We start from the raw sequence: 24,624 nt of genomic DNA, 5'->3' as shown, positions 1-24,624 counted from the left end.
TTATAGGAAAATCAGGAAACTGGCCACAAGCAAAGCTAGAAAGCTGAAGAGTTTAAGTAAGCTTGCAAAGGGAGAAGGGGATTCTTGTACAACTCTAGTTTTTGTGACCTAGAATGTTCGGTCCCACTGGGTCATGATAGCATTTCTGGCTCCTTCCCATTTCCCTGGGCCAGTCAAATGGAACTGGTATGGTGTGCATGGGCCAAAGAAGATGGTCAAAGCCAGGCGTGGATCTGTCAGGAGCAGAGAGAACAGGTTGGGCTTTGCATCAATATAGGTCAGGAGTTCATCTATGTATGGAATATAATCGGATTGTAAAGCTTTGCAGTAACACAAGCCAAAACTTTATAAAAGGAAGATTGGGATAAAGGGGAAGACAAAAAGATTAAATAATGATAACCTTAGAACAAGTAAAAGTGCCAGAAGTAAACAATGATGGTACAAAAGTTGGACTGGCTTCTGTATTCTTCCCTCCATGCCCATAGCTGTCTAATGGTCTTACAGTATTATTTAAATACAAGGTGGATTCCTTGAAAATATACTCTGTCCATATGGTGCTCCAAATGCTGATAATGGATCTCGTACTACTTTAGTTCTGTTGTCAAATGATTAGCAATTTCTAGAAAAAAAGATTTTATATGATTTTACTATTCCTAAATCTTTCTAGAACTCAATTATTGCTTGATTTGTATAATGTGAAAAACCACAAAAATCATAGGGTGGAATTCCCTATAATGCTGGTATTAATCCCTAATATCATTGACTGACCTATGTGACAGAAGCTTTTACATCACATAGTTCTAATTAATGATTTATGTTAAACTAGAATTCCATAATGGAGATCAGGTCGTATCCCAGGTTGAGGATGAAGAAGAGACCCCTAAAGTGCTTTTATTATTTTGGTATTTAGCACTTTGACAAGGGTAGAACAACACTGGAGTTTGGAAATACATATGAATGAGAAAAGTGATGTTTCTTAAATGCAGTGATTTTAAAACTTTTTTATGCTGCCAAAGAGACCCTTTTTTTTTTAAGTGAAAATTTATGTCAAAGTCTGAAACAGATAAACAGTAAAACAGATAAAACCAGAGATGTTTTAGGATTAGGAGTTGGGAAGGGGCAAGACTCCCTCTTCGCTGGCCGTCTCCCTTCCATTAACTCTGGCCCGTGGTGGTGGCCAAAGAGCAGAGCACAAGTGGAGACCTCTCCTCTAGAGAAGGTGTCAACAAGCTTATTCTGCAAAAGGTTCTAGATGGTAAATACTTAAGGCTTTCTGGGCCATATTAGGGTCTCTACCTCAACTATTCAACTCTGCTGTTGTAATGCGAAACAGCCTTAGACAATTTGTAAATTAATGAGTGTGGCTCTGTTCTAATAATACTTTACTTATGTCACCGTGATTTGAATTTCATAGAATTTCCACATATCAAAAAATCTTCTTTCCAATGATTTAAAATTGTAAACGAGAAAAATAGATAGTCGGTAGATTTGGCCCATAGGCCCTATTTTGACTCCTGCACTAGAGTAGTCATCTGAATAAAAACAATAGAGCTGAACACAGATTTTTTGAAATGAATGAATGAGCAGAACTTTCTGGTGTCAGAGCGGATAAACACAACAGCTTGCCTGCTGATTATGGATAAAGGTATAGAATAGTATCTGGTAGATGAGGATTAATTATATTTTGGTTTAGAATCTAAACTCCATGTGGTGCTAGATGACCATGGTCTAAAGTGATAGTCTGGGACATTAAAACCTCAATTTCCCTTTCTCTTCTCTCTCCTTAAACAGGCCTAGGTTTTTTTTTGTTTTGTTTTTTTTCTTCTCTAAATCTCAGGTGCTTCTTTTTTCTCCAATGTAACTCTCACCTTTCTTTGCTATTGCTTTACCAGTTTTAGTTATGATTCAAAAAGAATGCATAGTACTAAACTTACCCACTGGGCTTGTTTTTTTTTCTTGCATTAACTTCCTCTACCATGATGCTCGATGGTGGTAATTTATTAACACCTGTAAAGCAAAACAAATAAAAAATGCAATTTAACTTTAGGTTTCAGTGGTTACTTAACAGGTAAAGATACTTTACCACTGCTCATATTTTATTTTTAGTACCCAGCTAGTCATCTGTTCTTCTGGCGGAAATACTAGCACCCTAAGTGGATGGCTGTGGTGATAAAGCCATCAGCTGAAAAGATAAGTATCAGAACATCTCACTACTTATTTGATGTGACAGACCCTCACAACTGGCTTGACTGAATTTTGTCATTCAATTGATAGAACTTTTTAATTTTAATTGAACCAGTTGATTCAGGCAAAATAACAGGTAGACACAGCTGATATTTTTTGATCCATGATTTATCTTTTGTGCTGGTCATGACACAAATTCACTGTGTTAGTGTAATTTGGTGAACAATAGATGACTTTGCTTTTAAAAATTCTGTTGTTTTAGATAGAACCTGGGGAAAGCCTTGAAATTTCCAGTATCCAAAATAATATGGCAAACTGAACATATACGTCCTGCTATCGCTCATGCACTTGCCTTTCAGGACCCAAACAGCCCATCGAGCTTGCGTTTCCCCTGTGGTTATCATGGAACCCAAGGGTTTGATGAGGCCAATAACAACCTGGGTTGGCTTTTGCAGATGTGCAGGGAAGATGTACAGTGATGCCTGGCCATCTTCAACTTTCACCACAGTCTCATTGAGGGAGGGGAAAGCAAAGGTGTATCCAGTGGCAAAGACAATGATATCAATGGGCTCTTCCTTTGGGGTGTTGTTAAATACAACAGTTTTCCTTCACCTCCTTTATGCTTGGCTTGATGAGCACTTTCCCAGTGATGATACGGCCTGGGAGCTCATTACTTAGCACAGTCTCTCTTAGCTGTGTCCTAGACATAAACATGGATGGGGAAGAGACCTGCCAAGCACCAGTCAGCCAGCCCTCCCTCCTCCTTCCCTTCTTTTCATTCTGGGACTCTCCCCTCCATTAGGCAGGAGGTGCCAGTCTTGGGAGAAGTTACCTCTGTGGGAGTGGATTCATGAATGACCAAGAAGGATGATGTGATATGCTTACCATTTACTAGAGTTTAGAAGCCTGAGGAGAAAGTGGCCAGAGCTTTCTCTACCTCCTGCTTCTCTTGTTGAATTTCAGCATTCAGCTCTCACTGTCACTTTAGAGATAGCTGAATGCTGAAGGACCACAAGGGAGACTGGGGACTTCTATATCTACTGAGAACTGCTGGAAACTCTCTCCTCCTAGGAAGCAACTATACAAGGAAAACATGCATGTGTTTAAAAGGAATAAGGGCAGAATCTTTTTCTGCTTATGCCTTTGGAATCACAAAACAAACACTCAGCAAGATGATTTTAAGTAAGCCGAGCCATTTTTGGCTTATGGTGAATGCACAGAAAGAGACAATATGATAAAATGGAAGGAGCATTGGAGCAGGAGGTAGTAAGGGTGGCTTTGTGTCCAAATGTTTATACTTAGAGCTTGGGAAAGTCATTGGGTCCCTATAGGCTTTCTTTTATTCATCTGTAAAATAGGGGGACTAACATTTGCCATCCTTAGTTCATTGGGTAGGATGAAGAACATATGAAATAGTATATATTTAAGAACTTTGGAAATGATAAAGGATTAGCTAAATCTGAGAGAGAAGAGATTACAATTCCTCAGTCTCCTTTTATATATTCTAGGGTTTATGGGATTAAATAAAATTCTTTATAGCTGCCATTCAGGCTGTCATTCTAAAACTTATGGTAGAAAAAACTCTGGTGAAAAGAGTTAAACCCCTAAGAGTCCTGGAGTTAAGAAGTAGAAGAGGGTAGGAATAAAAAAGGAAGGAAAAGATGCAGGGAGAGGGCAAGGTATACGAGAGAAGGATGAAGAGAACCAGAGGAATGAAGTACATGTAGTAGGAAGGGGGCTGCCTGCCATCACTTGTGGCTTGGGTACCACCTGATCCCTGCTGGTGCAGAGTGGAATCTGGAGGAAGATCAGACAGGATCTACAGGCTGTGGTGCCACCCTGGTAATGGAATGTCATTGTACAGACTCAATGAATGAGAAAGTAAAACAGTTGGTTCTTGTTAATGGGACAAGTCATGGGTTGTAACTGAAAGGACAAGACTGAAATCAAGGTCATCTTGACAAGGAGAAGAAAGCGCTGCCCTTAGAGAGACATGGGGAAGGATTCAATTTTTCAACACAGTGAAACAGGCAAGTGTGTTGCTTTTGTCAGAAGAGTAATAGACAAATTATTCCCTTTTGATTGCTGCAGCTGAGGTTTATGTAACTTGCCAAGGTCACAGAGCCCACTTAGTACTAAATGAGCTCTGGCAAGTGACTGAACTTCCCTAAGCCTTAGCATACCCATAATGAAAGGGAGATTATACTACTTACTTTAAAGGGCTGTTGACAATTATGTATTACATAATTTCACTTACCAAGCACTCAAAAACAGCTATTATGATTAAGTAATTTGTATGAAATTTTCCTTCACATTCAGTCATGTTGTCACATTATTGCCTGGTTTGGATATGCCACTGGGAAGATCGAGGCCCCTTCTCCCTAATAGCTCTCAGCAGAACTCCATATTTACCTATCTTCTGGCATTAAGCCATAATTTTCACGATTGAACCAGCTGTTCATCCTTCTCGCTATCAACCAATTCACAATTGGAGTTGGGAATTTCTGAACATGTTCTGAAATCGTGTCACGAGCACCATGTCCCATGGGTAGCCTGAGTCAAAGACCTAGCTGATCACCCACGCCCCTCCGGTGGTGCTGAGGAACACCTGGAAGCAATCAAAGAGGTCACTCAGTTTGACACAGTGAACAGGGCTGGCTCTGCCAGAGATTCGAGAAGTTTTGTGAATTGAAAGGCACCAAAAAGTTGGCCACCCTCAAAATACATCCCTGACAAGACAGTTTTTGCTCCTCTAACTCCCACTTTAAAGTTATTCTTTTGAGATAATGGTTTGAATATCTAGAGTATTAAAATGCCTTAGAACATATTATTGAGCACTTTTTATCTGCCAGGCTCAGTGCTAGACACCATGGTGAATTATGTATTGAGGTTGGCTGTAGTGAGCTTAGAATCTCATGTGAGAAGACAGTGAACAGGTGATAACAACTTTGTATGCTAATAATTGTAAACGAGAACAGGGCATGGATGCAGTTGAAAGTTGTCTGCAGAGGGTTTTGACACAAACCATTGTTAGAACTGACAGTAAAATTCAGTAATACAACTAGTTTTGGTGGGTTCTTTTTGTTTGTTTTTGTTCTTTTGACAGATTATCTGGCTACTTGAGTTTACCTGCTGACTGAGTTCACTAAGCTAATAGTTGTTCTGGTACCTATACAATAAGGAGTTGTCTGTATAACGGTTTACAAATAAAAAAGAATTAGTCAAAAATCTGTTGCTTTGCAGATACAAAACAACTGATTTAATACGTGGTTTTTCTCCCAACAAACCGGGGCATCCACAGCTGTGGGGTGACCACAGCTGCAGTGTTAGTGTTTTTATTATACATCTGTTTGACCTTATAACATGTTGGAGCAGTATGGTGGCAAGAACTATGAGCACATCAGTGATTCTGACATTAGACATATTTGCACCTGCCTCTCTTTGTCATGATGCAGAATCGGATATGGCATTTTGGTAGATATGAATTATATCCTGAAGCAAGGGGAGTTTCTTTGTCGATATAGAAATGATGTGTACCGAAGCATGTTTTCAGATTGAAGAAATTTCCAATGGTTAGAGAAACAGAAATAGTAATATGTTACCCACATGTGGTGGTCATCATGGATAGGCCTGTGTTAATTTTTGCTTCAGAACCTCCTTTCCCTTCCTTTAGGATAACTCCACCAAATTGCTGTCTCTCCAAGTCAATCAATTAGTCAATCAATCAATCGAGTTCTTTTTTGAAAATTCCAGAAGGGAACACACTCCCAATTCTTTTTCTTCAGAGCTATTTCCACTCTTGCAATTATTGATCTAATTATTTATATTTATTTATTTGACATCTGTTTTCCCCATGAGTATATGCTCTATGATAGAGGGAATCTTGTTTGATTGTTCTGTTTTCCAGTGTACCCCCATGCCTGGCATAACATTCGGTATAGTGGAATTCAACAACTAATATTGATTTGTTGGCCGAATGGCTCTCAATGAGTTTATAGCATAGTTGGAAAGAAAATACATACCATAAAATGTAATTAGCAATACTAAGAATTAAAAGTGCTGACCGAGGAGTGTAAATTACAATTATTACATAAATTTATACTAGCGAGAAATCATTTTGTCTTGGGTTGAGGTATCCGGGAATGTAAATTAAATTGTAATATAAGAGAAAAGGGCACTGCAGAAAGGAGGGGTATGGTGTGAACAAAAAGAAAAAGAGAGACTTGGGAACTGGAAAGGGCACAGAGTAGACCTGTCAGCATGCAGTTGATGATCATGTGGGAAAATAGTGTGGGATAAAGTTAAAATGGCAGATTTGGACCAGATTATGGAGACCCCTATAATGCAGGGCAGATACATCTGCAAATTGTAATTTTTATTTTTTTAGGTAAGGGGGAGTTAGTTTTTTTTTTAACATGAGTGTCATAATGAGAGCAGTCTTTTCAGAGGGTTTGTTTGTTGGTGGTTGGGGGTCTGGATGGATTGTTGTGTGTTGGGGGATGGACTGGGGTAGGAGTGCAGGGACTCAGGTTAGAATTAGGAGCTGGTGCTTTGAACGGAAGAGACTAGGATTTGAGAACTGGCTCTACCACCTGCTGGTGGTATGCTTTTAGGCGGGTTTTTTAACTTCTCTAAGTCTCAGTTTCTTCATCTGTAGTCAAGGATACTAGTACCTACTTTGTGGCTTGTTTTGATAATTGGTTGAGATAATGCAATGAAGCATTTAGTGCCATTTTTGGGACAGAGTAAGCAAGCCCAATAAATATTGACTATTTCCATAATTATTATTAGGAGGACAACACAGTAGACTCAGTGGGAAGTGGTATGGACCTGATGAGGGTAGTGGCAATCAATAAGGAAAGGAAGGAGCAAATGGGAGATCTTAGCAAGAAAAATTGCCAGAATTTTCTGACCTATGGGACTGAGTAAGAAACAGATGTCCCCTGTAGCTCTTTTTGACTGGGAAAATGACAAAAATAGGAAGTCAGAGAGTTGGATTTAGAAGAAAAATGACACCTGGAATTCACAGTAACATTTATGAACATTCAAGAAAAAAATACCTAAAAAAATCTGTTTAGTGTATGTGTGTGTGTTTTAGGATTTTTTTTTTCCTTTCATCTGTTATCATGGTGTCAAATACTGTTTGCCTGAGGCATGTGTCTTAAGGTAAAGCTCCTCATTAGGTAACATCAAGAACGATACCTTCTTTGCCACGTGGCTGGCCTCCACAGCAATGTCTGTGCCAGAATTCCCCATTCCAATCACAAGAACTCTCTTGTCTCTAAATATATCTGGATGTTTATACTCTCATCTATGAAAATACTGGCCTTTAAAAGTATTTATACCTATAGAAAAAAAAAGTCAAATAGAAAATTTATAAGACTAGTGAATGAAACATACATGTTATTCAGTTAATAACATCCTTTTTACAGATGATTTAGGTTGTTTTCATAGCATACTCAATTTTAAGAAAATCTGAAACATGAATACATAATTTTACAAGGTACAGAAATTAATGGGTGATTATTACTTACTCCATGTCACTAGATAGGCCTCTAGTTTTACTTACTAGATGACTACTAAGTTAAAATATCATGGCACTATAAAAAAAATTCCCCCCCCCCAAACCATTGTGGAGTTCAAGGTTTTGGAGCATAAGCCACCCATTATCCTTGCTTTGCCCTTCAATAAACCTTTCTCTAATCAAAAAAAAAAATCATGCCATAAAGACTTATTAAGCTAAAGTGTAAGAAGTCATTACCTTTCAAAATTTGACAGAAATCAATGGGACAGAAATATTCTATTTACTAATATTTGATCTATATAGAACTTTTCACAAGCAAGGAGCAAGATCAGAGAAGTTAAAAGGAACTATGAGTCAGTGCTTCCACTCTATTCAGCAAGCTTTTTTGGATACCTGTTATGTTCCTGTCACTGTGCTAGATGACATGGGAAATAAATAAAAATATGGTCCCTATTCGAAAAGATCCTTGTGGGTTCATCTTGGTGACTGACAGTAACTCAAGCTGGGTTTGCTGAGTCAGCCAGAGTTGGCTCAGAGAAAAAGGGATTATGTTAGTTACACTGGGATTAAAGCTGCTGTTCCAGCTAGATATCTCAAACAGTTGACGCCAAATCTCATTGAAACATCAGATGTGTTTGGAGAGTTTTGGAAAATACCCAAGCTTGTGTAACACAATCAAAAGTAATACGTCCTGTACAAAGAACCTTTTTTTTTTTTTTAAGAAAATATGATAAGACATCTAGATTCTCAGGGGATGAGTATGGATGCTGTGGCACGTAGCCTTACCAAGGCCTAGTAGCTCTTTACTTCATCTTAAATCATTAGAAATCTAACATGAATCTCAGTTAGAACCCAACCACAATCTAGATCATTTAGAATTTAACAATGATGCAAGCAAGTTTAAATATTAACTCAGCACAGGGACCCAACCTGGATCCAAGAACTGCCAAGAAGGGAGAGCCAGACAAGTTTAATGAGAATAATAGAATTATCCCTGAATGTTAGATTATCTTATATTCTCACTGGATCAGGCTGTTTTGGACCACAAATGGACAAAAATGAGACTCTGTAGCTGAGTCTTCTACCAGGCTAATACTTTCCCCACTTATATTACAGGAGAACAGAGCAAGAACTTTTATTAGGTGAAGTGGTTGTGTTAGTAAACACAGCTGAATGTATATGGTATCTGAATTAATAAAATTAGTTACCTTGGGAAGTTATATATTTATTCCAGCTGTAATACCTATTATTTTTACTAAGACATTTTGGAACACCTTTTATGGAATTGCCTCCAGAACTCATGACATGCATTTTTGAATAACTTCAATGAATTTAATTTTTGTAATGGTTAACAACTACCTTAGGGAGTATGTACAGACCAAGCAAGTCTGCTGTGGGGCAGAGAGGGAGATGGTGAGATTTGGAGGACTCCATTTCAAGTCTAAAGTCATGAAATTTTAGTGCTCAAAGGCTCCTTAACTATAATTTAGCCACGGATTTTAAGTGACCAATTGGTAGTGACTGGTAAGATGGATATTGAGAAGTATGGCGAGTACTGTAGAGTTCTTTTTGCTTGATTTGTGATGTATGCTATTGGGTAAGGTGGTCCAAACCCCTCAGTTTCTAGGAAAGAAAACAGACGCTTAGAAAGGTTAAGTGGAAAACCCAAGATTATATAGCTTGTTAATTGTATAGCCTAGAATGTATATCTCCAGGGTCCCAAGCTCATCCTATTTAAACTGAGTACATTGACTCCATTGCTTTCAAGGTATGTTTTATCCTAATCTGACCTGACTTGAGTAACACCTGGGGAGCAGATCCAGGATCATTGGAGGTACATGAGTTTGTTGTAAAATGAGTATTGCTATCACTCCAGGTCATATGTAGATGTGATTCCTCCACTGGACTCCTATAAAACTCTTTTCATGCAGGCTATGTGTTGTCTTATCCACCTCTGTATTCTTAGCATCTTGTGCAATATACTGTAGGTGCCAAATAAATGCAGTGTACTCTCTATGTCATGAAATTTTCCGGATTCTTGGAGTGATCCTGTACCAGGTACTCCTTCCTGGGAGTCTGGAGTACCTTGCCTGCTCAGGGATTTTTCTCTGTAGGAAAGAAAAGGGTGGGGTGGGAAGAGTTCATTGTTGAATGTGTTCAAGCAGAGGCTGTTGAGTCTTTCTCAGGGATGGTGAAGAGTTTCCTGCACCAGGAAGAAGACTGAATTGCATTCCAATTCAATGATTATAGTCTATGGCAGTTTTCAGGATATGCTTTATCTTAACTTGACCTGACTTGAGTAACCTCTGGGGGCAGACAAAGTATCATCAGAGGTACATGGGTTAATTGTGAACCAAGCCTTGGGATCACTACAAATCATATTTAGATGATGCAGAGAAAAATTTCCTAAAGTTTTAACGTTTTGAATCCTTTACTGCAGGTGAAATAAACAAAACCATTGAATTTTCTATTCCCTCTGAGTTGTAATCCAATTGAAATTTGACATAGATTACCATGAATCATGATTACAAAAGCCAGATAAAGAAACTGAGACACAAAGATGTCTTAACTTGCCTCCTAAGCCTCATGCCCCTACTGACTATTAATCCAGTGCCATAAACCTCTGATCTAGGTAATTGCTATGACTCATAGAAACAAACAAAAATCAAGTTACTTTTTCCTTTATTCACCGATTGACCTCTGTGGCCTCTACACTCATCTTTGTCAATGCACCACTGCTGAGGCTCACAACTTGTCTAGGCCTCCCAAGTCTTAGAAGACTTTCTGAGTGCTGCCAGTCACTTAGGGAGGGACACTGAACTTCAGTGAAGCATAAAACTGCTTAGTAGTTATTCATTCTTCTCTTTGGTACTCATAAGTTGTTTGAAACAGATGAAAGCCAAACACTGGCCAGATAGTGTTGGTTAGGGAAAAAACCCTCTTACCTCACAACTTTAACTGTTTAATGGAGGAATCAATAGGAATTTATTTCCAGACCAATCCAGTGTAAGGATGGCTCCCATAAGACAAACTAAGGTCAGTTGCAGAAAAGCCTATACCTGGAAAGGAGTCCAGTGGCAAATATGGGTTAGTAAGAAAACTAGGGCAGACCATGACACCATCAAAGATGGCTGACAGGCTTCCCTGGTGGCGCAGTGGTTGAGAGTCTGCCTGCCGATGCAAGGGACGTGGGTTCATGCCCCAGTCCGGGAAGATCCCACATGCCACGGAGCAGCTGGGCCCGTGAGCCATAGCTGCTGAGCCTGTGCGTCCGGAGCCTGTGCTCCGCAACAGGAGAGGCCACAACAGTGAGAGGCCCGCGTACCACAAAAAAAAAAAAAAAAAAAAAAAAAAAAAAAAAAGATGGCTGACTCTTGCTTCCCTTCATGCAGAGTGACTACCTCCCATTGGCCGGTAACAGAAAAATCTGGGCGTTTTGTTACGCTGCAGACTTTAGTCTGAAAAAAGAATCATAGACATGGTTAATAGTTTTCAAGGTTCCAGTAAGGGCCTGCTGGCTGACGTGCCAATTGACATTTCAAATGTTCTAGAGAACAGATGAAACATAATTAATAAGCATAACCCTAGAAATCAAATTGGACTATCAGATTGATCATAATTTCCTGGTTGGAAGTATTCTAAACTTCGAGTTGTAGAGGGGTATTTAAGAGAGGTGGTATGGTCCAGAATTTTTAAGTGATTTCCTCAAATTCTCACAGTAAGTGATAGAACCAAGATTATGACTTAGGTCTTTCTATGTTTTTAAAATTATTTTTCTGTTATGTATAGTTCTCATACACAACAGTTCCTTTACAACAGCTCCTTTAATAGAAACACGGATAATATTGAATATGTAATTGAAAATGTAAATTTGGTGTCAAGTATCTTAGTTTATGAAAGGTCTTATAGACTATGATGTTGAAGTTTTCCCAGATCTAGAGGACTACTGAAGAGTGCTAACTTTATGGCTGAATTTGTTGGGAGTTGTCTAAATTTCAAATATAGTTGATTCTTGAACAATATGGGCTTGAACTGCGGAGGTCCACTTATATGTGGATTTTTAAAAATAGTAAATATTACAATACAACAGGATTTGTAATTGGTTGAATCTGTGGATGTGGAACTGTGGATACAGAGGCACCTGGGAAATGGAGGAAATGGGAATTTTCCACTGTATAGAGTTGGCACCTCTAAACCCCCGTGTTGCTCCAGGGTCAACTGTGGTCTATTTTTGTTCTCATGGAGTACATGTATATCCATGGGTACTAGATTCTGATTCAGAAAATATATAAAAGAAATTTACAAGTCAAGTTTAAAAGCATAAATGAGCCACTGACCAAGAGACTTTGCTACCTTGCTTTCCTCTTCAGTTTTCAAAGAAGACAGACTTCTCAAGTCCCTCCTAACGGTTAACTGTCTGGTTTATAATATTTGAAGTGCTTGTTGGGTTCTACATTTGTATTAGCAATTGTCTTTTTAAAATACAAACTTCGAGTTAATTAAAAAAACTTTCAAAATAAATTTATTTTTATCTTGAAAATAATGTGCTCATCATTGAAAATTTGGAATGTATAGAGAGGAAGGAAAAACAAAACCTCTTACAGACAGCTGCTTGTGTGTACTTTCTTAAAACTTTGGTGAACATCTAGTTTTTTATTTTTTGCGGTACGCGGGCCTCTCACTGTTGTGGCCTCTCCCGTTGCGGAGCACAGGCTCCGGACGCGCAGGCTCAGCGGCCGTGGCTCACGGGCCCAGCCGCTCCGCGCCATGTGGGATCCTCCCGGACCGGGGCAGGAACCCGTGTCCCCTGCATCGGCAGGCAGACTCTCAACCACTGCGCCACCAGGGAAGCCCAACATCTAGTTTTTTAAAGTTATTTTGAAACAGGCTTGGGAAACAGGTAGTAAAGGAAATGCTTCAGTTTCAGAAATTCTGATGCATTAAATATATTTTTTGTCGATTATATACATTGAGTATGGTAGTGTTTTATTTTTATTCTATCCCTTGGAAAATAAGGAACTGGGATGAAATATTCTTTGGACAACTGGAGTACTTTTATTTTTCTCCAGTTTTATTGAGATATAATTGACATTTAACACCGTATAAGTTTAAAGTGTACAACCTAATGATTTGACATATGTGTATATTTTAAAATGATTACCACAAGTTTAGTAAACATTCATCACCCCACATAGTTATCATTTATTTTTTTGTGATAAGAACTTTTAAGATCTACTCTCTTAGCAACTTTCAAATATACAATACAGTACTGTTAACTGTAGTTACTATACTGTATATTACATCCCCAGAACTCATTTATCTTATAACTGGAAGTCTATTACTTTTGACTACCTTCACCCATTTCCCTTCTGCATCCCCCATCTACTTCTGGCAGCCATCAATCTGTTCTCTGTTTCTATGAGTTTGTTTTTTTTTTTTGATTCTACATATAAGTGAGATCATACAGAATTTGTCTTTCTCTGTCTGACTTATTCCACTTAGCATAATGCCCTCAAGGTTCATCCATGTGTTTTCAAGTGACAGGATTTTCTTCTTTATTTACTATGGCTGAATAATATTCCATTGTCCTATCTATCTATCTATCCATCATCTATCACATTTTCTTTATCCATCAGTTGTTTCCATGGCTTGGCCATTGTAAATAATGCTGTAATGAACATGGAGGTGCAGATATCTCTTCGAGATAGTGACTTCATTTTGATCGGGAGTACTTTTAAGGTTGTGAATGTGAATCTTATATGGTACTTGTTTTGGTCAATCTTTCCATTCATGTTACTTTCTCTATGTAATTTTCCATGAATTCCTTATCATCCCCATCTCTGATAGGGAGGGTAATAGAAGGGAAACACATGGATTTTCATGTGTTTCTTGCAGAGGAAGGAAAAAAGGAAGAAAGAAAGAGGAGAAAGAGGATATATTTATTTGTCTTTGTCCTTCTACCTACCTCCTGTCTCTGTCCTCTGAAATGGGAAAGGAGGGTAGGTATGCCCAATGAGAAAATATCAAAGATTTTTATATTCCCTAAGATATCTAGAAAAGATTTCCTTCAAATAGTGAAATTCTCTTGTGTATAGGCCAGTGCACATATCCATTCATATAAAGGGATAGTAAAAAGAGAGTACCCAGGAGCTGACAGGAATTTCTCTATGTCCCTGTGTATAGGCATTTGGCCCAAATTGAAAATCTGGTTTGACAATTTTAAGGTCCATTTGGATACTTGGTTGTAAGCATTGCAAACTAAAAGTTTATACATACGAATCCTTAGACAAAGTATCTCCAGATTTACTTAGGGTGATTGTAAGTAAAAGGGGAAAAGGAATCCAACCTGGTGTCAGCAATCTTGCCAGTTCATTATCTCATCTACAGAACCTAGGGTAGAGAGAGATAATAGAAAATAGGTAGGAAACACTTCCTGACTACTAACTGATGTTTTGTGCCTTTCTTGCCTTGAATTGAATGCATTTCAGAAGGTTGAACTGGTTTGCATACATTTTGAGATATTCCAGGAATACAGAATTTGGCACATAGTTTGGATAATCTTCTGGGAGTGGAAAGTCTGGGTAACAAGACATCTCCTTGCAGCTGTTGGAAACCACGGACTTGTAGAGGCTGGCTCTGCCTTCTTCAACATGTTCCTGTACAAACAGTGCATGCACACACATGAAATGGATGTTAATTTTTAGACGTTGAACCATACAATTTACGTATGCTACCTGCTACTTTCTAATGGAATTTTCTATCCTGCACTTACTTGAAAGATGATGAATGTTGGACGCCACTATGAAAATCATGATCAGAATTACAATTTCATTTATTACATGCTAATAAGCCTGGGATAAACTCACCTGTCCAGATTCACACAGCATCACTGCAAAATACAGGAGAATATGGAAATACACCAGAGCCAGGAAGTAGTATCTAGATGATGAACGATTGCTTTGGTTTCATGAGGTACTGTTGAAAGGATTATGGAGAAAGGGGGTTCAGATTATGAAGGATTTTGTATCTGAAGTTAAGGAATTTGAATTTCATAGAAATTCATGGAAGTGATTCATATTAAATTTTGAAAAGATAATTCTTGTTCTACAAAAGATAACTTAGAGGGATCTGGAAAGGAAGGAAATGAGGCTAGTTAAGAACCTGGAACACAAATCCATGCGATTGCCCATGAGGGCCTGAGCAAAGGCAGTGGCAGTTGAGACTGAGAGAGATGGGATTTGTTAGGTAGCAGAAAGGTAGAATGCACAGGATTGTGAAACTTTGGATTTAAGGTTTGGGAGACGAAGCAGGTCAAAGGTTTCCAGACTGGACAACTGTGAGCCTGGCAAAACACTAAACAATTTCCCACTCCAGTTTTGACTTGGGTAGCTAGCAAATAGCAACATCTCAGACAACTACTACAAGGTTGAATAGTGGGCAGTTTTAGTTATTCATTTAGGTATGTACATTGCCTCTGTCTTTTAGATGTATTATAAAGAATTGTTCTAATTTCAATGGGAAAGTCCTTAGTATTTTAATATTGTTTACCATCTTGTATATGTATGGTTCTTTTTTCCCGTGAAACAAAAATTATTTTATTCGTGTGAACAAGTAGAAACGTGAACATAAACCTCACATATGGAGAGGACTTACTTTGTTCCCTCAAAAGGTTTGAGTCTAGATCTGCATGAAATATGTAGTGATAACAGAAAATAAAATTATAAACATACCTTTGTAGTTTGAATTAATGATACCGATCTCATCAACTGATGAGTTCACCTAATCTTGCTTATTTGTGGCTCCACATATGACAGTCCCATTTATCCAGAATAAATCTAGAAAACTGGAATCTAAATGGCTTCTGAGAAAGATGACTGTTTAAATCCTGATCTTTCATTCTGTAGGAAGATCTAAAGCAGTGCTATTCAAAGATGTAGGGGCTTCCCTGGTGGCGCAGTGCTTAAGACTCTGAGCTCCCCATGCAGGTGGCCCCTGTTTGATCCCTGGTCAGGGAACTAGATCCCACATGCATGCCACAACTACAAAGAGTTCGCATGTCTCAACTAAGACCCGGCACAACCAAATTAAAAAAAAAAAATTTTTTTAAAAAGAAGCAAATATGTAGTCAGCAGAACCAGACCGATATGAACTTTTTACTACCAGTCTATGACAATATAAGTGCAGAAGGTGAGAGTAAGCCTCTAGAAACTTTTATAGCAATAATTTGACATTGCTCAGTATCCAGGCATGTGGACTCCTTTGTGATGAACGGGACATAGATCAGTCTTGGTTTTGTCTAAGTCACGTGATGAGTTGTGTGTGATTTGAACTGAGTACTAGTAATGCGGGTAAGACTACATTACAGTGTACGACTTTTTTTTTTTAATTAATTTTTAAAATTTTATTTATTTACTTATTTTTGGCTGTGTGGGCCTTCGTTGCTGCGTGTGGGCTTTCTCTAGTTGCGGTGAGTGGGCTTCTCATTGTGGTGGTTTCTCTTGTTGCGGAGCACGGGCTCTAGGCGCGTGGGCTTCAGTAGTTGTGGCACGCGGGCTTCAGTAATTGTGGCACACGGGCTCAGTAGCTGTGGCTCGCGGGCTCTAGAGCACAGGGTCAGCAGTTGTGATGCACGGGTTTAGTTGCTCCGTGGCATGTGGGATCTTCCCGGACCAGGGCTCGAACCTGTGTCCCCTGCATTGGCAGGCGGTTTCTTAACCACTGTGCCACCAGGGAAGTCCCCAATGTGTAACATTTTAAGGTTAGTTTGAAAACTGTTTTCCAAAAGTGCATGAAAGCTATAATTATTTTTTTCATTGAAAGATAATTGATATTCGCTTATAATTTTACAGAATAAATGATCAGAACTGACTACTGATAAAGGACTGAAGTGTAATTTTAAAAATATGGCACTACTTGCTTCATTTTGGATAGCAGTTAAAAAAATGAATATCCTGAGCTTGCTAAGGTTTCTTTAAAATCTTTTCTTCCATTCCATTCTCATATTCTGTGAACCTCATTTCTCTACTATGTGTGTTGTTAAACAAAATTTAGAAACAGTTTAGATATATGTTATCTCTTGGGAGGAGTGCTCTCATCCATCCAGCCCAGATTAGATAAAATGACAAACAAGAAGCAAGCTTAATTATCACATTATAAACCTTAAGTATTAATATGTACAATGTGTAGTGAAAGTGTGCCTACAGGTGTTTAATGTGGAGAACTGGTATTTCACACATATGGTTTTGTTTAGCAAAAAGTTACAAATGTAATAGTGATTCTCTATAGTAATTGCCTTGTGCACACTTTCAAAGAAGCTTGAATTTATGTTTTGAAATTTTTCTTTGTTTCATTTTCACCTTTCTAATAGTTCATTTTATTATATTTTACAAATATGATTGTCTATAATTTCTTGGAAATTAAAACAAACCTGATTCTTCTCCACAGTTTGAGAAGCACAGCTCTCTAGATTTGTGCTTCTAAATCTTGTTAAGAATTGCTCGGGGAATCTTATTAACCTGTAGATGCTGACTTAGGAGGTCTGGGTGAGCCTGAGATTCTGTATTTCTCACAAGCTCCTATGCAGATGCTGCTGCGTCACGGACCACGCTTTGAATAACAATACTTTAGAGCTGTCTTGCCTGATAGGAATATGATGCAGGCCACACATGCACTTTAAAAATTTCCAATAGCCACATTAAAAAAGGTAAAAAGGAACAGATGAAATTAATTTTAATCGTATATTTTATTTTACTCAATATATCCAAAATTTTATAATTTCAACATGTAATCAATATAAAAATTATTAATGAAGTATTAAAACTTTTTTCTCATATTAAGTCTTCTAAATCTAGTATATATTTTACACATCTGGATCCAAATGCTAAATTTTCACTTGAAAAAGTGGATTTACATACCCAAATTGTTAACAAATACACTTTAAAATTCTCCAATAACTGAAATTGAGTATTTGGTTTTAAAATTAAAATGAATTAAAACTAAATTAAATAAAAAATTCAGTTCCTTAGTCGTATCAACTGCATTCCACAGTTACATGTGGCTGGTGGCTACCTTATTGGACAACACAGATTTAGAACATCCTTAAACTTGAAGCCAGGTATTAGAACTAAATTTAGTGCTGGTTTGGTGTAGATAAAAGCGATCAAGTGTCCTCTGGGTTATAGGAAAAAGAGAATGGGGATAGCTCTAAAGAGCTGTAATATTGAGAAGTGAGAGCAAACAGAAGGGGAAGAAACTATAGTAAAAGGAGAAAAACATCAGTTATAAACATTCTGGGGTCAGTTTGTGTGTGACCAAAGCTCCCTCACTTTTCTCTGGTATCTGAGAGCATCACATTGTAAATAATACTTAATTAAAAGCACCAATTTCTAGTTAACAACAATAAAAGGCTAAATTTGGAATACATACTGTTAAAAGGGGGGTAGAGATGTGCATAATATCATGTTGTAAAGATTTCCATAAAAGTAGTTCCAAAAAATTTAAAACATTTTATAATGGCATGTTTAAAAATCAGAGAGTAGTAGAGACTCATTGGAATTGGATAAGTCAGGGAACCATGGGGACCTTAAAACAGATGAACCCACAAACAAAAATAGAAAAAACAACAACTCTGCTGTGCAAAATTTTGGAAAATAATTGTAAAGGCAGGAAGAAAAAACCTTCCAGGAAACAACGAAGCCTAATGTGAAGTAATGTATCACAGATGCCAGCTGAAGAGAAACTGTAGCTTAGTATGGAAACCTGGCCTTTAGGATGGAATCCAACACCACTTTGCTCTGTCTCTCTTTCCTCCCACTGATTGTTTCTTCTGGTAAAATACAAGGTCTGGAGTGTTTCAGATATATACAGAGAGTATGAGTCCATGCCACTTCTGAATGGGGTTTGCAGGTCCTAAGCCCTCCCCTCCAGTGTTTGCCTCAGTGAACAAACTGCCCCGGTGATTCTCAGGTCCTGCTGGGACCCCCGCCTGCAGGCACTCTTGGCATTGTCTCTGTGTGTGTGCCAATTACCCTCTGTGTGGCACTCTGTATGTGGAAGCACATTTTTCCTGAGAATTGACGGGGGCACTTAGGGGAAAGATTTTTGTCTTGAAGGTAAAACTGAATGAGAGGGGAAGGGAGATGGATTGTACAGAGGGGAAAAATAATAAAGGCAAGAATGGAGGGGTTTCTGGCTTCCTGGTCCACTTGGTCCTGCAATACAATGGGAAAGACATCATATTCACTAGAATACTTCATGGGATTCCATGGACAGTCCAAGATTTGCCTGCCCTTATTCCTGATCTGTGGCACAGACTCTGGAAATGCATGGAGTATAGTTCTTGTCAGCACAGACCATGGAGTCAGACAGCCTGGGTTCATATTCAAGCTCTACATTTTTAGCTGGGTGACCTTGGGAATTTTCTTAACCTCTCTGTGTCTCAGTTCCCTCTTCTATAAATAGGAATAACAATACTACATAGCCCCTAGGATAAAATGAAATGATAGTTCTAAAGCATTTAGAACAGTGACTGGTAAGCTCTCAAAAAATGTTAACTGTAGAAATATTCTTCTTCTACAATTACTGTGGAAATTTACTTTCTTAAGCTTTGTGTCCTCCAGAGAGGATTATAGGCAATGGGAAGAAACCTTTGTCAGGTCAGAGGTTTCTCCTTTCTCATTAAAAAAAAATAGATATAAAATGATAATAAAAGTCACTCCTATGTAGATACATAGAGACATTCTCTCAATGCATGACATTCACAGCTCTTGTTCTTTTTTTTCTTCTTTTTTGGCTGCATTGGGTCTTCGTTGCTGTGTGTGGGCTTTCTCTAGTTGTGGTGAGTGGGAGCTACTTTTCATCGCGGTGCGTGGACTTCTCATTGTGGTGGCTTCCCTTGTTGTGGAGCCCGGGCTCTAGGAGCTTGGTCTTCAGTAGTTGTAGCACGCAGGGCTTAGTAGTTGTGGTGCACGGGCTTTGTTGCTCCGTGGCATGTGGGATCTTCCCGGACCAGGGCTCGAACCCATGTCCCCTGCATTGGCAGGAGGATTCTTAACCACTGCGCCACCAGGGAAGTTCAGCTCTTGTTCTTAAGAACAATTATTTCCTTCTTTTCTTCTCCTTTGAACAGCCGGAACACATTTTACTTTGTCACTTCCTCTTCCTATGGAGAGTCAGACTGTCTACAATCTGTCCACAGTCTGTAGATCTGTTTTCAGATCTACAGCACAGGGGAGCTGTGGAAATCTCAGAGGAGATTTGAGGAACCCCCAAGAGGTTAGGGGCCTGTTAGGTGTATCCCCTCCAATATAATATGAATTCAATAAATGTTTGTTTAATATATGAGTAAAAGGAAACCTACTAAGATTACTGAACTTTTAGAAATAAGGCTTTTAAGAAGAAGTAAAATGGTACCCAATTAACAAATCATTTCAGCCCCTGTAAGAATCAGGCTTAACGTGCCTAAATAAGAAATAGCTGAAGAAGAATTCCTTAGTGATTTAAGGGGGTGAAGTATTACACTTCATCATTGCCCTCACTGGATCTAAAAATATGTGGTGCATAAGGCGCATAGTAGGTGCTCAATAAATGTGGAATAAGTGAAAGGTTACATGTGCAGAAGAAAAGACCTCAATGCACATAAGGAAGTATGTCATTCCAGGGAGGATTATTGTTACAGAGATGTGATGGGTGAAGCAGAATGTGTTTCTATCAGCATAGTATAATTACTTCTAGAGGATGTCAGTGTGGTTCTACATTAAGGCTATTTCTCAAGGCTCCTTGCTATACTAAAATTCTCTAAGAGTAATATTAGTTATGAGTGACAGAACAATTCCTGACATTTTATTTCTTCAAGTATTCCTCTACAATCGAGATAATCAGCCAATAGCATTACTGTTCTAAGCCTCCCTTTCCTCTCAAGACCCTGAGAGAGTTGGTTGTGGAACAGATGTTCCACACTTACCTCCTGCTGCCACTTGAGTTGGTGGTCACAGGTGGGTTCTTTATCAATGTATCCCTTTTCTTTTTAAACGATGCCAACCCCTCCCCTGCCCCAATGAAGGATGGACTTTCTTTTCCATTGCAACCTTTGTCTGCTTCCTCTCAGTTTAAGACTGTGGTCTGGAAGAGGCCACAGTTATGCCCATGTGAGTATCGAATTAAGTGCAGTAGTTTATAATCTCTGTAATGTTGGGGGAATCTCTCTATTTGTAAATGGAAACCTTCTCCGTATGTGTTTTATTGGGTTTCTGCAGTTTGCCTATTTTTGCATTATGGCCCCTTTCACCCAGAACAGGCACTAAGGATCCCCCTTGTACATTTTCTGGTAAGCACAGCCCTTGCCTGAGCAGACTCTCTAATTCTGCAGGTTTTGAATGGGCCACTTGCTTTGACTGCAAAGACACCTCTAACAATCTTTCGTGCTGTGTGCGTGCGTGCGTGCATGTGTGTGTGTGGGGGGGGTGGGGGGGGTGTATCTGCTGGGGTAGAAGGGAGAAGGGATGTCTCTAGAAAGACCCAGGAGACTCATAGCATGTTAGAGCTGGAAGTCCCCTTTAAGGTCACTTAGTTTAGAGATTTTCAATCAGGCTTTAGAGGAATCTCAAGGTAGTACAGAGGTGCCTTAAAGAGGCTGCTGTGTCAAGAGAGGGCTGCTGAATGAAGGTGGGGATGGTTTTTCCTGCCTCCCAGGACCTAGTAATTTAGCTTTTATCTATTTTTTAAACTGACTCTGTGTTCTTACTTTACAGATGAGGTAATGGGGAACGAAACAACTTGTTAATTGGGTACCATTTTACTCAGGCTCCTGCTGGGTCACTCTCTTTCTCATCCTTTTGATGTCCTATCACAGGCCTCACAAGGGCCTCTAATTTTCTTTTTCCTTCCCCTCCTGTCTCTGAGAAAAGTGTGCCTCTCCACTTTTCTGAGGCAAATCCTTCCACTTGGGCCTGCAATTTTACTTCTTCCTTTTTCTGCCAGGACCTTGTCTCAATTTGGGCTTACATATTCAATCATTTCCTATCATCCAGATATTTTCCCTTTACCTGTAAACATATATGGGTCTTCCTATCATGCAAACAAAACAAACACAGCAACAACAGAAAGACATCTTAATTTTGCTCATCATCCATTGCTTTCTAAATTGAGTACGAATCCCTTGCCCAAACATTCAGTCACTTTCCTCCCCTTTCATTATTTCACACCAATAAGCTTTTTATTTTCCAAGCATGCCCAGTACTTTTTCTTTTACGGTTTCCTCCCCGGCATCTCCCACTCAATCTCATTTGCCTGTTGAAATCCTTCGAAGTCCGCCACACACCATCTCCTCCATGAAGCCTTTCTTGGCTTCCCTCAAGAATGTAATCCTGACCTCACCTAAATACCCATAGCACTGTTTCTGACTTACAAGATCCTGCCCTTTTCCCATCAGACTGACAGCTCCCTAAGGCAGGATGACTGTTTCTCATTTTTGTGTCCCTCACAGCGCTTTGTGCATAGGTGTTTGACCTGCCCAATCACACAGACAGTTGGGCACAGCTGTATCTAGAACTCATTTCTCTTGATTCTTACATTAATAGTTTTTTTGTGTGTGTGTTAATAATTGGGTATCTGTGATTTATATTAGGAGCATTTTTGTCTGGTATGCCAAGGTCTCTGGGCTTACTTTTTGCTTTGATTGAGATTACTTTAACCAAATAACTCTACTCTGGCAGTTTTATCCTAGAAGCTAACCCTCAACCCCAATGGAGTAGTAGTACTTATCTGGAATACTGTGTTAAGAAGGATTCTGAGGCTCATTAGGGGAAGGGTATAGTGTTTGATTAGCAATGTTTTCAATGGGCATGAGAGGCTAGAGTTATGGCATTTGTGTCAGGTTTCTGCTCCCCTTTCGGAATGTATGTGGTTTGAATCATGGGAATAGATGTTCTCTTTTCCCTAGGCCCCTTGGGGAGGTCTCTGTGCATTGACGGTCACATTTGGTGGTTGGACACATTTCAAGATATGCAGTTCTTCTTTATGTGAGCCAAGCTGGTCTATGCTGGGACTAAACTAGGAACCTTGGCCTCTCTGGAGCTTTGCTCACTGAATTAGAAAATAATTACTTTATTCCTGTTCCAAGTTCTACCCTTCTATAATAAGGGAATGCTAAGTGTTGCTTTCTTTAGTCCCTTAGGACTCTGAGGCCAGGATATCTGACACCTTGCTCCTTTTCACTCTTCCTAACTGCTTTCTCCTTAGAACATTTAAAGCTCACGGGATATGTTCTTGCTCTCCTGAGAAGAAGGGAAAATAGGAGGTTTGGGGAGATCTGATGCAAATGACTCCCTGGATGAGCCGTGGAGCTCACAGGGTTTCAGTGGCCTCCAGCAGGGCCCCTGTCGTTTCCCTGGACCCCAGGCCAGTCAAGGGTGGTCTTTATAGTTGCCTTTCCTCCTACCTCACCCCTTTTCCCTCTCCAATCCATACTGTAGCCCTGAGAATATTATTTTTTTTTTTGCTCAGGCAACAAAAAAGTCTCCAAACTCCTCACATCCTTCACTTCTGATTGTTCTTGACATGGATTGGAATTGCCTGGACAGCAAGACCTCGAGTATAGGACTCATTCTACACTGAGTCTTGTGTCGCTTTACTTCAGATAGAGCAGAGCTGGAAAAAGAAGCATGTATAAACAGCTCAGTCTTCAGGCAGAGGCAGAAATTCCTGTGCTGTGTTTATACCTTTGCCCCCAGCACTGGGGTCTCTTGCTTCTGACCCCCAGGTTCTGCTCCTGCCCTGCTTGTCCTGAGCTTTCCTGCCTTGTCCCAGACACTCCATTCTCTTCTACCCTTCATTGGCATCTTTATTCCTCTTGGCCCCGGATGAAGTTTGCAAGGTGGCTGATGCACCTCCCACCCAAATTCAGGCTATTCCCTGCTTCTTTTTTAAAAAAAAAATCATTTTCAATGGCCCTTTCTGTCCCCCTGTTCAGCAGATGTTTCTGGCGCCTATGGGCGCCGCGCCAGCCCTTGTGGAAGAAATTCGATCTCTTTTTGCACCAGTCCAGCCCTTTTCCAACGGACACACAACAAAGCTGTCGAAGCCCCACTTACGGTGAATCTCCACAGCCCCCCAAGGTCGTCGTTCCTCTCGAAGCAGGTGGGCTCTAGTCCTTCCTCCAGACAGCACTTGATGGAGGCCAGGCCACTGACCCCAGCTCCCACAATTGCAACTCGCTTGGCCATGCTCTCCTGCGTGGGGACAATGAAGCAGAACCTTTTATTCACAAGTGCAAGCTCCACCCCATCCTTGGCTGCTCTAGCAAATTAGGGAAAAGAATTTGAAAGATTAAGGGATTTGCTCCATTCGAATCCTCTGTAGCTGGTTTCTGGTGTTGTGAATGTGAGAAGAGAAATGATCAGGTCACCGGTTTAACCCTGTGCTTGGTATGTTCCCACCCCCTCACTCGGAGCTGGTTCTAAATTATAGTACAACTGTTGTCAATACTGTAGCTTTTGGCAGAGTGGCTGAAATCGGATCCTTTAGTGGATGGAGTTTTGCATTCTGGACTGTGCTGCTACCTCTAGCCTCCCTCCACTACGTGTAGAGTGGAATAGAGCAGCAGACCAGGAAATGGTCACCTTGTCAAACATGGTGTTTCATAAACATATGAAGCTGAAGCTCAGATTGGTGTAGTGTTGTGACCCAAGGCCGCACAGCAGCTGGTGGAGCAGAGTTGGGATGAGGAGCGAAGACACTGTGGCCACCACAGGTGCTGCTGCAGTACTGCCCTGGCCAGCCCAGTCCCTAGCGTCCTGCCAGGGCTCCGGCTGTGCTGTCCATCCTTCTACCTGCTGCCAGTGGTTGGTCACCAGTGGAAGAGAGAGGGTGTGTGGTGGAAAGGTAGGCATGGAGAATCATCTCTCCTCTCTCCATTGGAT

General features: G+C 39.8%; 1 protein-coding gene across 1 annotated transcript; it reads right to left on the bottom strand.

The window, feature by feature from the left end:
• On the bottom strand, nt 1-23,931 carry FMO1 (flavin containing dimethylaniline monoxygenase 1). The gene is given in 11 exon segments (XM_007122267.2): nt 1-343; nt 1,935-2,007; nt 2,537-2,784; nt 2,786-2,884; nt 4,597-4,684; nt 4,687-4,792; nt 7,387-7,529; nt 10,768-10,847; nt 11,081-11,166; nt 14,176-14,364; nt 23,797-23,931. Coding segments are annotated over 11 exon segments (1,587 nt in total). The 5' UTR covers nt 23,929-23,931.
• Between the last annotated feature and the right edge of the window lie 693 nt (nt 23,932-24,624).

This window comes from Physeter macrocephalus, chromosome 4, assembly GCF_002837175.3.
Source record: "Physeter macrocephalus isolate SW-GA chromosome 4, ASM283717v5, whole genome shotgun sequence".
NCBI lineage: Eukaryota > Metazoa > Chordata > Mammalia > Artiodactyla > Physeteridae > Physeter > Physeter macrocephalus.
The sequence above is the reverse complement of the archived record's forward strand: the minus strand, read 5'-3'. Positions and strand labels throughout refer to the sequence as shown.